At 49.6% G+C, this 14,397-nt stretch overlaps 1 protein-coding gene across 9 annotated transcripts in view; it reads left to right on the forward strand.

Moving 5' to 3' along the window:
• plekhg4b (pleckstrin homology domain containing, family G (with RhoGef domain) member 4B) overlaps positions 1-14,397 on the forward strand; it is a 455,924-nt gene that overhangs the window by 423,028 nt on the left and 18,499 nt on the right. For all 9 annotated transcript variants that reach the window (XM_072509880.1, XM_072509886.1, XM_072509884.1 and 6 more), the window contains 2 exons: positions 10,540-10,710; positions 11,411-11,588. In XM_072509880.1, the coding sequence (XP_072365981.1) occupies positions 10,540-10,710; positions 11,411-11,588 (349 nt within the window). The remainder of the gene's footprint in view (positions 1-10,539; positions 10,711-11,410; positions 11,589-14,397) is intronic.

Below are 14,397 nucleotides of genomic sequence, written 5' to 3' on the forward strand. Positions count from 1 at the left end.
AGCATGATGGCGCAGTGGGTTAGCCCTGCTGCCTCACGGCGCCGAGGACCCAGGTTCGATCCCAGCTCTGAGTCACTGTCCGTGTGGTGTTTGCCCATTCTTCCTGTATTTGCGTGGGTTTTGCCCCCACAACCCAAAGATGTGCAGGGTAGGCCACGCTAAATGGCCCCTTAATTGGAAAAAATGAATTGGGTACTCTAAATTTATTTTTAAAAATAATAATTTGTCTTCAATTCCAAGATTTTTCACTTGAGCTTATTTATGAATGGCTTTATTGAACGTCTACTGGAAGTTCATATGAATAACATCCATAGATATTTTCTTGTCCACTCCTTTAGTCATCTCTTGCAACAACAAAAAATCAGATTCACCAGACATCCAGCTCTTCACAAAAACCATGCTTACTTTCTCTGATCAAGTTATACCTTTTCAAGGCGTTCAGTCACCCTGTCCTTATAAAAGGTTAACAGTATGGATATACTAATCTGTGGAGCACACAATGAAGTGACACTAAGGTCAGGCAGTCGTGTACGTGGTAACTTCAGGAGAAGATGGGCAGCCCAGAGGGGTGATGTGCCTTCCTTGTAACTCATTATGTATATATTGGAAATAAACTAGTTTTTAAGTAGATAACCTGACACGCCTGCGACTCTTTCTTGCTAGAATCTTGGCCTAGCATGCTCTACAACATGGTAGCAGTGGTGGGGCTACCAATTTAGTCTTTTGTTGGTGCCACAAGGCGAACACCCATGCTTCAAGTCAACTACGACCCTGCTTTGGCAAGATGCCTCATTGAGTAGCCCGGTGATAGACTTGTAGCAGTGGTGGCACTGCGAGAACACTGTCCCACCGTGACTGTTTTCATGCCTCAAAGACTTAAACGGAGATTGCCGCTGGAAGATGCGCTGTGCGAAATTTGCTCAGCCAATCCAGGTCGGTTCTTTCCTTTGAGGGGTCAAACTCAGTAATTCCGCTCGTGGCAAAGAATGCCAGAACGGTACAAAAGGTGGGAAACAGCTCCGCTGCCATTTTGAAATGCCTGCGTTGCGGCGTGAGACAACAGCACAGATGGCAAGATTGCCCAGCAAGGGACGCTGAGTGTTTCCGATGCAGCAGGACGGGACATTTCCAAAGTTTCTGCTTGTTTAGAGTCTCCAACAAACAGGCAAATAAATGACAACACTACCAGAAATTCGCACCTATCTCACACTTCCTGGGTGAAGCTCGCCAGTATTCCCAGGACGTCTTTTCCATCAATTTCGAGGGCAGGGGGTTTCCAACACACATCAAACTTGACACAGGCACAGAAGCATCTGTATCACCTTGCATGGTACCACACATTTCCTCTTCAACCTCCCAGTACAAAAGGGGCCAAGACAAACAAACCTACATGTTAAGGGCCAAATCACCATTACATTGTGCCATACGGGCTGACAGATCATGGAAATCCTATTCTGCTACCCACAAGCATACTATTTCCCTCCTTAGCAGGAACGCATTTGTGCAATTAGGCATCATGCAAAAGGTTTTGGAGATCTTCTATTTGATGCCAGTGTCACCTTCCGCCAAGAACGTCCACAACGTTTTCAAAGATTGGCGAAACTGACGACTGGGTATCATGTTTCATTGCTCCAAGACGCCCCACCAGTTTTTCTATTCACCCCTAGGAGGGTACCGCGTCCCCCATTACCGATGGTTAAAGAGGAACTTGACCACATGCTACACAGGGACATTATTTCCCCGGTCACACAACTAACCCACTGGTATTCTGGTCTAACCACCAGTTCCAAGCCTAAAGTCCTTGTGTGAATTTGATGCAGCTTAATGCAGAGGGAAGTCTAACCAATGGTGTCGGTAGATGACAGTTTGGCCAATCTATCCAATGGCATCCCTTTTATGGAGTTCAATGCGAACAGCGAGTTCTGGCACATACACTTCGATAAGGAATCCAGGCTCCTGCTGAATTTTGTCATGCCCTTTAATCATTTTTGCTTTATCTGCCTCCCTTTTGGCTTTTTTGTCAGCCCCTGAGATATTTCAAACTAATTTGCAACAATCCTCGAGGGCAAACAAGGTTTTACCTGCCATGTGGAAGACATCCTCACACATGGTTCCACAACAGACCATAGCCACTCCATGAAGCAGGTCCCACACTGAACAGCAAGTGTGAATTCTCCACGAGAAACACAGAATTCCTAGGACACATCATCCAAAGGCATAACATGAGGTTCGGTCCTCAGAAAACAAAGGCCTTTGCTGAGCTCGTCCAATGTGCACCCTCAATATTTCCTGGGATGGTAAACAAGCTGGGAAAGTTTATCCCTACCTTGGCCACACTTACGGAACTCCTGAGAAATCGCCTGTGGAAGGACCATGATTGGTTCTTGGGCGTGAAACAAATCAAAGTCTTTCAATCCATTAAAGATCATCTTGTCTCCTTGGATGCCTTGGCACACTACAACCCCATGTTGCCTTTGGCAATCGCTTCATCTGTAGGCCTCGCCGCTGTCTTCGTCCAACTGCAAAAGAATAGTAAGAGAAAATTGCCTATTTTGCTTTGAGAGCTCTCACAAAAACTGAACAAAGCTCTGTCAGTATTGAAAAAAAGGCAATGGTGGCTACAGGAGCTGTCGAGCACTCTTCTGAGTATCTGATGGGGCTGCACTTCCAGGTGGAAATAAAGCACAAGACCCTCATAACACGCCTCAATTCCATGGAGATTAATCGTTTGGCAGGTCAGCTTTGAGTATTTCAGCCACTTGAGTATTGCTGAAAAAAAGACACCTGTCGAAGCTTTTCATCTTGGACAAATCACAAGAATACCAGTATAATGAGAAGACATCAATTTATACTGTATGAGAAGAGAGTGCTGATTTGTTGGCAAGTGGACTCTTAATTGGTAAAGGTGTTGGCATGGAAAAAGCACCAGTTGATTGTGACCGACAGTTAACCGCCAGGTATTGTTTGAAATTTATAAACCAAATAACTTGACCCTGATTGGTCAAGGCATTGCCCTGAGGAATGAGACATAAAATGGCTGCCATTTACTTTGTTCATATTTTGCGTTTGTTTCAGGCAGTAATATAAATAGTCCAAAATCAAAGATTTAAAAAATGGTACATACTGTAAATAGTGTAAATAAACTAGTTTTGAAGTAGATAACAAGATACACCTGCAGCTCTTCCTTGCTAAAATCCTGGCCTAGCACAATCGACAACAATAAATCTTACGAATTTCCTAAGAGCAGATGTAAGGTGAGCTGATCTAGAATTCCCGAGTTTCCCTCTATCACCTTGCATGAATAGCAAAATGACATATAAAATTTTCCAAGCTAAAGGGAAAATTGTTTAATTAAGAGAGCTGTGAAAATTTGAGAACCTGCAATGTTCTCATCTGAACCCTTTACAACTCTGGGATGCATACTGACTGATCTTGGGGATCTGTCACCTTTTAGTAGCATTATTTTATTCATTGCATTTCTCCTGCTTACTTAAATCTCCCTATTTGGACCTGAAGTTTCAGGCGGGGGCGGGGATCACGCCGCGCCGGTCGGGGGTCGTTGGCAGCACCCCCCCCCCCGGCAATTCTCCGGGCCTCGATGGGCGGAGCTGCCGCCTGTTTTCGGCTCGTCCCGCCGGCGTGAAATGGACATGGTCCCACACGGCAGGATTTGGCTGGCAGGCCGTCTAGTGGATTCCTCGGTGGGGGGGGGGGGGGGGGCGGCCTGGGGGATCCGGCCCCGGGGAGCCCCCATGGTGGCCTGACCTGCAATCGGGGCCCACTGATCTGCAGGCGGACCTGTGCCATGGGGGCACTCATTCCTTCCGCGCCGGCCTCTGTAGGGTTCCGCCATGGCCGGCGCGGCGAAGAAACCCCCTGCGCGTGCGCAAGAACACGCCGGCGGTTCTGCGCATGCGTGTGACCACAGCGGCCCTTCGGCGCCGGTTGACGCTGCACCAACCCCTCCGCCGCCGGCCTAGCCCTCGGAAGTGCGGAGGATTCCACACTCTCCGGGTGGCCTGATGCGAGAGTGGTTCGTGCAGTTCTTGGCGCCGGCACCGGGCTATCGCGTCAAGTGCAGGAGAGTCCCGCCCATGGAGTTCTTTCCCCTTAGGGGTAGAAACTGATTCTGTATCATGCTGAATTATTGTTTTGAACAATCCCCACTGATCTTCTGGCACTTTATCCAGTACCTGTCTCATCCAATCAAGGTTAGCCTTACCCAAATCTATAATCTTAGTACCTATGACCTCCTTCATTCCTTTCAAAAGCGATGTTGAACCCATGCGCACCATTAGACAGTGTTACAGATACCCAGAGCGTGGTTAGTTACCCAAAGACTGGTTAAGATGTAGAACTCGTCACCACAAGGAGTAGTTGATGTGAATAGCATCAAAGCATTTAATGGCAAACTAGATAAAGACATGTGAGGGAAAGGACTAGAAAGCAATGCTGAAAGGTGAAGGTTGAATGGGAGGAGGCATTAGCACTACAAAGACCTGGTGGATTGAATTACCTATTTCACTTCTGTTCATTCTATGTAAATTTAAGTTAATTAACTTTTTGCAATTTGCACAAGTTTTTTCAATTCGGGCTTTGTTTTAATATTTTGCACTCCTCTAAGAACATATTCAGTGATGCCTGAGGCACCCTGCTGTAATAAATAAAGTATTAAATATTAATGGCATCTTTCATGTTGAGATGTTTCAAAGTGCTTCGTACCAGCAATTACCTTTTGAATGGCAATGACTTGTTACGTAAAAAAGAGAAAGACCTTCGGCTGTCTCAAAGCTCTTCACATTGGGCTGATCTCGGGTGATCTTTCAGAGGGTTGGTGCAGACTCGATGGGCCGAAAAGCCTCCTTCTGTTCTGTTGGGATTCTATCTTTGGTCTGTGGGAGGAAACCGGAGCACCCGGAGAAAAACCACACAGACACGTGGAGAACGTACGAACTCCACACAATCAGTCATGCCATGATATCCAGATCAGCATATCATGGTGCAATCACACACATACTGATGGACAGGCAGTTGGACCAACCAGCACACACATAACATCGCAGCCAATCACCAGTGAGAGCACACGCACTATAAAACAGGGAACACCACAGTTCCCGCTCATTCTACAAGGAGATAGCTCAGAGCACAGAGCTCACAGCGCGCCACTCAGACATAGACCATGTGCTGAGTGCCTCACTAAGATAGTGTTAGGGCTGGGTTCACAGGTTAGCTGGTGAAGCACGTACCCAAGCCAATAGTTAGTTGTTACCGTTGATTAGACAATAAAATAGAGTTGTACCATCTACAGCCGTGTTGGATCATTTGTGCATCAGAACACCCAACATGACATGATACCAGTAGTGGACGCAAACCAACGACTGTGAGACCTACCTGCACTCTTTCAGAAATCCGCCATCCTGCTCCATGGAAAACATCAGCCCGCCGGGAATCGCTGGCAATCTCGGCGTAAACTGGAAGCTGTTTAAACAGCGCTTCCAGCTCTTCCTTGAAGCCACAGACAGGGAGAATGCATCGGACACCAGGAAGATTGCCCTCCTCCTCTCCACGACGGGGCAACACGCCATCCACATCTATAACTCCCTGGCATTCGTGGAAGGCGACGACAAAACAAAATATAAGACGGTGTTTCTGAAGTTCGATGAACACTTCAGCGTGGAAGTCAATGAGAGTTTCGAGAGGTACCTATTCCAGCAGCGCCTGCAGGGTAAGGATGAGCCTTTCCAATCTTACTTAACACACCTCCAAATCCTCGCGCAGTCCTGCGGCTATGGGGCCACCTCCGACTCCATGATACGGGATCAGATAGTTTTTGGGGTCATCTCGGACACCCTACGCCAGCAGCTCCTTAAAATAAAGCAACTCACCCTGGCGACTGCCATCGAGACCTGCGTCCTCCATGAGAATGCGACCAGCCGGTACTCCCAAATCCAGGAGGCCGAAGCAGCCCGGCACGGGCCCCACGAGGCAGAGCGGGTGCAGTCGATCGAGTACCTCCCGGCCCACGGCTCAGACGAGGGCGGCCATTTTGCGCGCTTTCCGAGGCCTCCCGCGCTTGTACGCGCCAAAAGAGAGGATGTTGACGCAGAGGAACGTGATGCGCAGGCGCGCTCTACGCAGGACCGCACTGCACAAGCGCGGTGGCGCAACAAATGCAACGAGCGCCATGACATCACAATGTGCGGCAACTGTGGCTCCGCCCACTTAAAGCGGCAGTGTCCGGCCAAAGCGCGACAATGCCTACGATGTGGCAGGATGGGCCACTATGCTGCCTGCTGTCGAGCAGCTTAACCTGCCAACTCCCAACAATTCCGCCAGCCTCGCAGGGACGTGCGGGCGATTCAGCCCACCTTCACTGAGTCATATCCAGATAGTATGCAAACCAGCGATACCGAAGGCAGGGAGCCCTTCCGCATTGCGGTAATCCACAAGAACCGGATGTCCCCAAGTCGGAACCTCCAGCCGCTGCCAGTGCACAGCATTGATCCGGGCAATGAGTGGTGTGCCACTCAACCGATCCCAGATCACATTTCGCCTGGACACTGGTGCCTCTGCCAATCTCCTCGCATGGTCAGCCTTCTAGGCCTTGAAGGTTAAACCACCTCTTCTGCCATCCCACTGTCAGATGGTTGACGACAATGGAAACATCATCCCCGCCACGGGGTCCTGCCAGCTCGAAGCTACACACAACTCACCCAAAGCCACATTATCATTTGAAATCGTAGGATCCTCGAAGGACACTCTGTTAGGCGCACAGGCGTGCAAGATCCTCCACCTCGTTTGCCAGGTACACACTCTGTCTCGGATGCAGACTTTAGGGCGCAGCTCCACTAACTCCTCGCGCACAACCAGGAGGTTTTCGAGGGCATGGGCACACTGCCCTACACGTACAAAATACAGCTCAAACCGGACGCTACCCCGGTCATTCACGCACCTCGTAGGGCCCCAGCACCACTCAAGGACCACCTCAAGCAGCAGCTGCAGGACCTGCAGGACCAAGGAGTGCTTTCCCCGGTCACGGAGCCAACGCCATGGGTCAGCTCCATGGTGTGCGTCAAGAAGCCCTCCGGCGAGCTTCGGATCTGTATCGACTCAAAAGATTTAAATTACAACATTATGAGGGAACACTACCCCATACCCAAACGAGAAGAAATCACGAGCGAAATGGCTTGGGCAAAAATATTCACCAAGCTTGATGCCTCAAAGGGCTTTTGGCAGATTCAATTGGATCAGTCCAGCAAGAAGCTGTGCACTTTCAACACTCCATTTGGCAGACACTGCTACAATAGGATGCCATTCGGCATCATTTCGGCCTCCGAAGTGTTCCATCGCATCATGGAACAGATGATGGAGGGCATCGAAGGGGTACGGGTCTACGTAGACAACATTATCATCTGGTCCACCACACCGCAGGAGCACATCAGCCGTCTCCAGCGTGTCTTTGCATGGATACGGGATCAGGACCTGCGCCTTAACCGAGCCAAATGCTCTTTTGGCCAGATTGAGCTAAAGTTTTAGGGGGACCACATCTCCCGGTCGGGTATGCGGCCGGATGCCGACAAAGTGGCAGCCATCGCAGCCATGCAGCAGCCGTCAGACAAGAAGGTAGTGCTGCGCTTTCTCGGGATGGTCAACTTCCTGGGGGAGCTCCTTCCTAACCTTGCTTCGCACACGACTGCTCTTCGCCACCTGGTCAAAAAGACAACGGAATTCCAGTGGCTGCCCGCACACCAGAGTGAATGGGAGGAGCTCAAGGTCAAGCTCATCACCGCCCTGGTACTGGCGTTTTTCAATACCACACGGGAAACAAAGATCTCAACTGACGCCAGCCAGTCTGGCATTGGGGCGGTACTCCTGCAATGGGACGACACCTCATCATGGGCTCCGGTCGCCTATGCGTCACAGGCCATGACCCCCACAGAACAGCGCTATGCGCAGATTGAGAAGACTGCCTAGGCCTGTTGACTGGCATCGACAAGTTCCACGACTATGTGTATGGTCTTCCGCAGTTCACTGTGGAGACTGACCATTGCCCGCTGGTCGGCATCATTCAGAAGGACCTCAACGACATGACCCCTCACCTCCAGCTCATTCTGCTCAAGCTCCAGAGGTACGACTTCCAACTTGTCTACACCCCGGGGAAGGATCTCATCATCGCCAATGCTCTGTCCAGGGCGGTCAACACACCACCCGACTCGGAGGGTTTCGTTTGTCAGGTCAACGCACAGGTATCCTTCACATCGGCCAATCTGCCGGCCACTGATGCACGTCTGGCCCACATTCGCCGTGAAACTGCGGCTGACCCCCTTCTACAACGTGTGATGCGCCACATGACGGAAGGGTGGCTCAAGGGGCAGTGCCCGCAATTTTACAACGTCCGGGACGACTTGGCCGTCATTGATGGTGTCCTCTTGAAGTTGGACCACATCGTGATCCCACGCAGCATGCACCGGCTTGTCCTCGAACAGCTGCACGAAGGCCATCTCAGAGTTGAAAAGTGCAGGCGGAGGGCCCGAGAGGCTGTGTACTGGCCGGGCATCAGCGGCGACATCGCCAACATGGCGCTCAACTGCCCCACCTGCCAAAGGTTTCAGCCAGCGCATACCCACTGAGACCCCTCAGCCCCCTGAGTTGGTCACGTCCCCCTGGGCGAAGGTGGGCGTGGACCTCTTTCATGCGCTCGGCAGGGACTACATTATTCTTATTGACTACTTCTCAAGTTATCCGGAGGTCATATGCCTGCACGACACAATGTCATCAACTGTCATCCGGGCATGCAAAGAAACCTTTGCTCGCCATGGAATTCCGCTCACCGTCATGTCTGACAACGGGCCTTGCTTTGCGAGTCAAGAATGGTCTTCCTTTGCCACTTCATACAACTTCACACACGTGACATCCAGTCCCTTGCATCCTCAGTCGAATGGCAAGGCGGAAAAGGCGTCCACATTGTGAAGCGGCTCCTCTGCAAAGCTGCTGATGCCGGATCTGACTTCTGTTTAGCCCTGCTGGCCTATCGCTCGGCCCCACTGTCCATGGGCCTCTCGCCAGCCCAGCTGTTGATGGGTCGTATCCCCAGGACCACTGTGCCATCCATTCATGTTCCTGACCTCGACCATGCTCCAGTGTTGCAAAGGATGCAACAACAGCGTGCTCAGCAGAAGGTGACACATGACGCTTGGGCGACTGATCTTCCTGCCCTGGCGCCTGGAGACAACGTCCGCATACACATACCGGAGGGTGGCTGGTCGGCAACCGCCGAGGTTCTCCGCCACGTGGCTCCCTGCTCATTCCTGGTTTGTATGCCTGATGGCTCTATTCGCCGCCGTAATCGGCGGGCCCTTCGTTTGGTTCCGCGTTCGCTACGAGATCATGCACCGGTGCCACGCCCTCCTGTTGTCCCTGATGTCGACTTTGTTGAGCTTCCTGCCACTCTGCCTCTTCCGCTCTCGCCCGTGGCCAGACCGATTCCTCAGCCGGTGGATCCTGACCCACCCTTGAGGCGGTCAACCCGAATTTGTCGCCCACCTGAGAGACTTGACTTATGAGCCTGTTAGCACATTGGACTCACTGAATTGTTTTACAGTATTGTTAACAAGTTTTTTTTTCTTGTCGTTCATTGTTCCCGAGTTTTCTCTCGTTGTTTGTTGATTGCATTTGTTATGTTATTGGTACAATGTAGTTGTTCTGTTGCACCGGACACCTTCCTCTGTATATAGTTTAGCCTCATGTACATGTTGTAAATATTGCACACACATACTCAGATGCACTCAGTACACATTTCTATTTATTATCATGTAGGCACATATCCTTTGTGAAAGGGGGGGATGTCATGATATCCACATCAGCATATCATGGTGCAATCACACACACACTGATGGACAGGCAGTTGGACCAACCAGCACACACATAACATTGCAGCCAATCACCAGTATGAGCACACGCACTATAAAACAGGGAACACCACAGTTCCCGCTCATTCTACCAGGAGATAGCTCAGAGCACAGAGCTCACAGCGTGCCACTCAGACATAGATCATGTGCTGAGTGCCTCACTAAGATAGTGATAGGGCTGGGTCCACAGGTTAGCTGGTGAAGCACGTACCCAAGCCAGTAGTTAGTTGTTACCGTTGATTGGACAATAAAACACAGTTGTACCATCTACAGCCGTGTTGGATCATTTGTGCATCAGAGCACCCAATACGACAAGTCACCCAAGGCTGGAATCGAACCTGTGTCCCTGGTGCTGTGAGGCAGCAGCGCTAACCACTGTGCCACCATGCTGCCAGTTTATACACAGGAAGGTTCCACAAACCTTGATACAATGATTGCATAATCTGTTTTGGTGATGTCAATTGAGGAATAAATACTGACTATGTCATTCGGAGAACTTCCCTCTTCTACTTGTAAATAGTACCCTGGAATTGTTTGTACCCACCTGAGAGGGGAGATGGGGTGTCAGCTTACCCTCTCATCTGGAAGACAGCATTTATGTTAAGATAATCCTGGGCTGCTTCCTCTCTAGGTGAATCTCAAAGAGCAAGGACAACTTATGTGTCAGGAAGAATTTATTGTTTGGTGTGGACGCAAGAAGTATCTGAGGCACATCTTCCTGTTTGAGGACCTTATTCTCTTCAGCAAAACAAAGAGAATTGAAGGAGGATATGACATTTATATTTACAAGCAGTCATTCAAGGTAATGGAAACCCACTTTGTTTTTTGAAGTGTTATGGTCGTACACAGTCACAGAATCATTTTAAGTTTATATAGTGTGCTTAATTTAAAAAAATTAATTCTGGGGTAGTAGGCTTCGCAGGCTGGGCTAACATTCATTGCCCATCTCTAAATGCCCTTCAGAAGGGCAGTAATACATCCCAAAGCACTTCACAAGAGCGTTATCAATCAAAACCCGAAACCGAGTCTTATAAGGGATTCTTAGGGAAGGTGATCAAAAGGTGGTTTTGAAGAGGTAGGTTTTAAGCAGTGTCTTAAAGATATAGAGAAAGACCAGAGCGATTAAGGGAGAGAACTCTAGAGTTTAGCACTTAGATGGCTAACGACACCCCCTCTCACCCACAGCAATTAAGGAAAGGCGAAATCAGCAATGTGCAAGGGTCCAGAACTGCAGGAGACCTTGGAGGGTGATAGGGCTCAGCATGTTTACAGAGATGGGTTGCAGCAAGGTCACGGAGGGATTTGAATACAAGGATGTGAACATTAATATCGAGTTGTTGTTGGACTTGTGATGTAGATCAACGAGTGCAGAATTATGTAAAGTAGCATAGATTTTATTCTGAGTCTACTTACTATAAGTTTCTTTTCTCAGCAAAATAAAAACTTAATTATTGTACTTTAACTCATGGAGAAATTCGAGTTTTCCTCCTCATTGATTTCAGACTGCAGAGATTGGAATGACCGAGAATGTTGGGGACAGTGGACTACGATTCGAGATCTGGTTCAGGAGGAGGAAATCTCAGGACACTTATATCTTTCAGGCCTGTGCTTCTGAGGTCAAGTTAACCTGGACCAATGTCATAGGAAAAATCCTGTGGCGACAAGCTCTGAGAAACCGAGGTATGTTATTAAGTCTCGAGCCCTTTTTACCGTGTCATAAATTGAAACGGGCTAAAGAATGTTACCCAGCGTTACATGATGGTTTCCTGCGAAGTGTTATAATTGACATCGCAAGGTTCATCAAGTAAATATATGAGGCAGGCTCCCTAGGGAGTTGGTGGAAGCAGTTATTATTGATGCATTCAAATGTAAATTAAATGGATTCATATCCAGTATATGAGTAATTTGTGACACAACAGGGCAGCGTGTTTGGGAGCAACAGGTCACTTAGAAATTAAGGTTTCCAAAAGCTTTCCACCACTGACGTTTTACCTCACGTCTGAGTCTGCTGAAGACTAATTCCTGGCGGTTGATCGCTCTGATTAGTTAGCTTTTCCATTGTTATTGTGTCATGCGCCTGTCAGGTTCACTGAAGGCAAACAAGATGGCTGTTTGTCTTTCCATGTCTGACAGTTCCTTTATTCCTTCCTCCCGGTGGGTTTCTAGTGGGAAACAGTGGGTGTCCGTTAGATTGCTGCAGGCCCACAGCAGCCTGTGGCTATTTTGATCAATGGGCATTATTACTATCATCATCATGCCACTGGTCCAATATCCTTCCGTTCCATAAAGGATGTGGACAGGAAGTAAATACCTGCCCCCCGCCCCCCCCCCCCCATCCACCCCGCCTCGATTGCCAAAAACATGAGGTGGGATTCTCCGTAGCCCGACCCCGAAATCAGGATTGGCGATCGGGCAGAGAATGGCTTCTGACACCGGCATCGCGGCAGGCGCGGGTTTGACGCAGGTTGGTAATGCTCCGCCCCCTCCAAATTGGTGTCATCAGGATACGTGCCACGCGCAGCCGCAACGCAGTTGGCACGTCATCAGCCAGCCCATCCACGATGCTCCACCCCGATGAGCCAAGTTCCTGACCACGTGTGGTCCAAGCAGTCGGGATCCTGGCATGCCGGCTACAGACAGTGTCCAGCACCGCCACGCTCGGCTGGGATCCGTGCCGCACCACGGATTCTCCGTTGGCGCCGGCACCTAGCCGCAGAAACGGAGAATCCAGCCCACTGAGTGCTGAATTTGGTGCATTTGAGTGCTATGTTGAGAGTTTGGTGACTGAGGGAGTATAAGGCTTCATTTTTATCTAAAGTCTCGTCTTTCTTTTATTTAGGTAATTAACTTAAAAGTTGCTGTTTGGTTTAGAAGAAGGTGAATTTTCAATCAGCTTTAAACAAAGCTTCTACTTGTAGGCACTTGCAGCTGGAGCTTGTTAGTTAGTTAATTGGATTAGGCCAGTTTTCAGAGGCTAGATTCACAGTATAAAAGTGATCCCCTACAGTGCAGACTTTGTTTGCACTGAGTGCTGTATTTGGTGCATTTGAGTGCTATGGTGAGAGTTTGGTGACTGAGGGAGTGCTGAATTTGGTGCATTTGAGTGCTATAGTGAGAATTTGGTGACTGAGGGAGTTAGGTGAGGAGGGGGTAAGGTGCTTCTTTCATTTTGTTTCCGACATTTCCGCAAAGAGTGAGAAGAGAGCCAGGAGTTTACAGAGAGTGCAGCTGACTGGGAGCAGAGTCGGAGGGCGGAGATCCAGTTGGTCCACAGGGCAGCTATATTCTGTAAGGTAAAAGGGGATGGAAGCTAGGCCAGTTGCATGCTCCTCCTGTAGGATGTGGGTGGTGAGGGATACCACCGGTGTCCCCGCTGACTAGACCTGCGGGAAGTGCACCCAACTCCAGCTCCTCAAAGACCGTGTTAGGGAACTGGAGCTGAAGCTGGATGAACTTCGGATCATCCGGGAGGCAGAGGGGGTGATAGAGAAGAGTTACAGGGAGGTAACCACACCCAAGGTACAGGACAAGAATAGCTGGGTTACAGTCAGGGGAAAAAAAAAACAACAGGCAGACAGTGCAGGGATCCCTCGTGGCCGTTCCCCTTCAAAACAAGTATACCGTTTTGGATGCTGTTGGGGGCGATGACCTACCGGGGGAAGGCCCTAGCGGCCAGGTCTCTGGCACTGAGTCTGGCTCTGCGGCTCAGAAGGGAAGGGGAGAGAATAGAAAAGCAATAGTTGTCGGAGATTCAATGGTTAGGGGAATAGATAGGAGATTCTGTGGTCGCGAGCGAGACTCCCGGAAGGTATGTTGCCTCCCGGGTGCCAGGGCCAGGGATGTCTTGGATCTTGTCTTCAGGATCCTTAAGGGGGAGGGGGAGCAGCCAGAAGTCGTGGTGCACATTGGTACCAACGACGTAGGTAGGAAAAGGGGTGTGGAGGTAATAAACAAGTTTAGGGAGTTAGGCTGGAAGTTAAAAGCCAGGACAGACAGAGTTGTCATCTCTGGTTTGTTGCTGGTGCCACGTGATAGCGAGGCTAGGAATAGGGAGAGAGTGCAGCTGAACACGTGGCTGCAGGAATGGTGTAGGAGGGAGGGCTTCAGGTATTTGGATAATTGGAGCGCATTCTGGGGAAGGTGGGACCTGTACAAGCAGGACGGGTTGCATCTGAACCAGAGGGGCACCAATATCCTGGGAGGGAGATTTTCTAGTACTCTTCGGGAGGGTTTAAACTAATTTGGCAGGGGAATGGGAACCGGATTTGTCATCCAGCAACTAAGGTAGCCGATATTCAGGACGCCAAAGCGTGTAATGAGGCAGTGGGGAAGGGAACACTGACAAAGGAGAGTACTTGCAGGCACGGAGATGGGTTGAAGTGTGCATACTTCAATGCAAGAAGCATCAGGAATAAGGTGGGTGAACTTAAGGCATGGATCGGTACTTGGGACTACGATGTGGTGGCCATCACAGAAACTTGGATAGAAG

This window comes from Scyliorhinus torazame, chromosome 6, assembly GCF_047496885.1.
Source record: "Scyliorhinus torazame isolate Kashiwa2021f chromosome 6, sScyTor2.1, whole genome shotgun sequence".
NCBI classification, from domain to species: domain Eukaryota; kingdom Metazoa; phylum Chordata; class Chondrichthyes; order Carcharhiniformes; family Scyliorhinidae; genus Scyliorhinus; species Scyliorhinus torazame.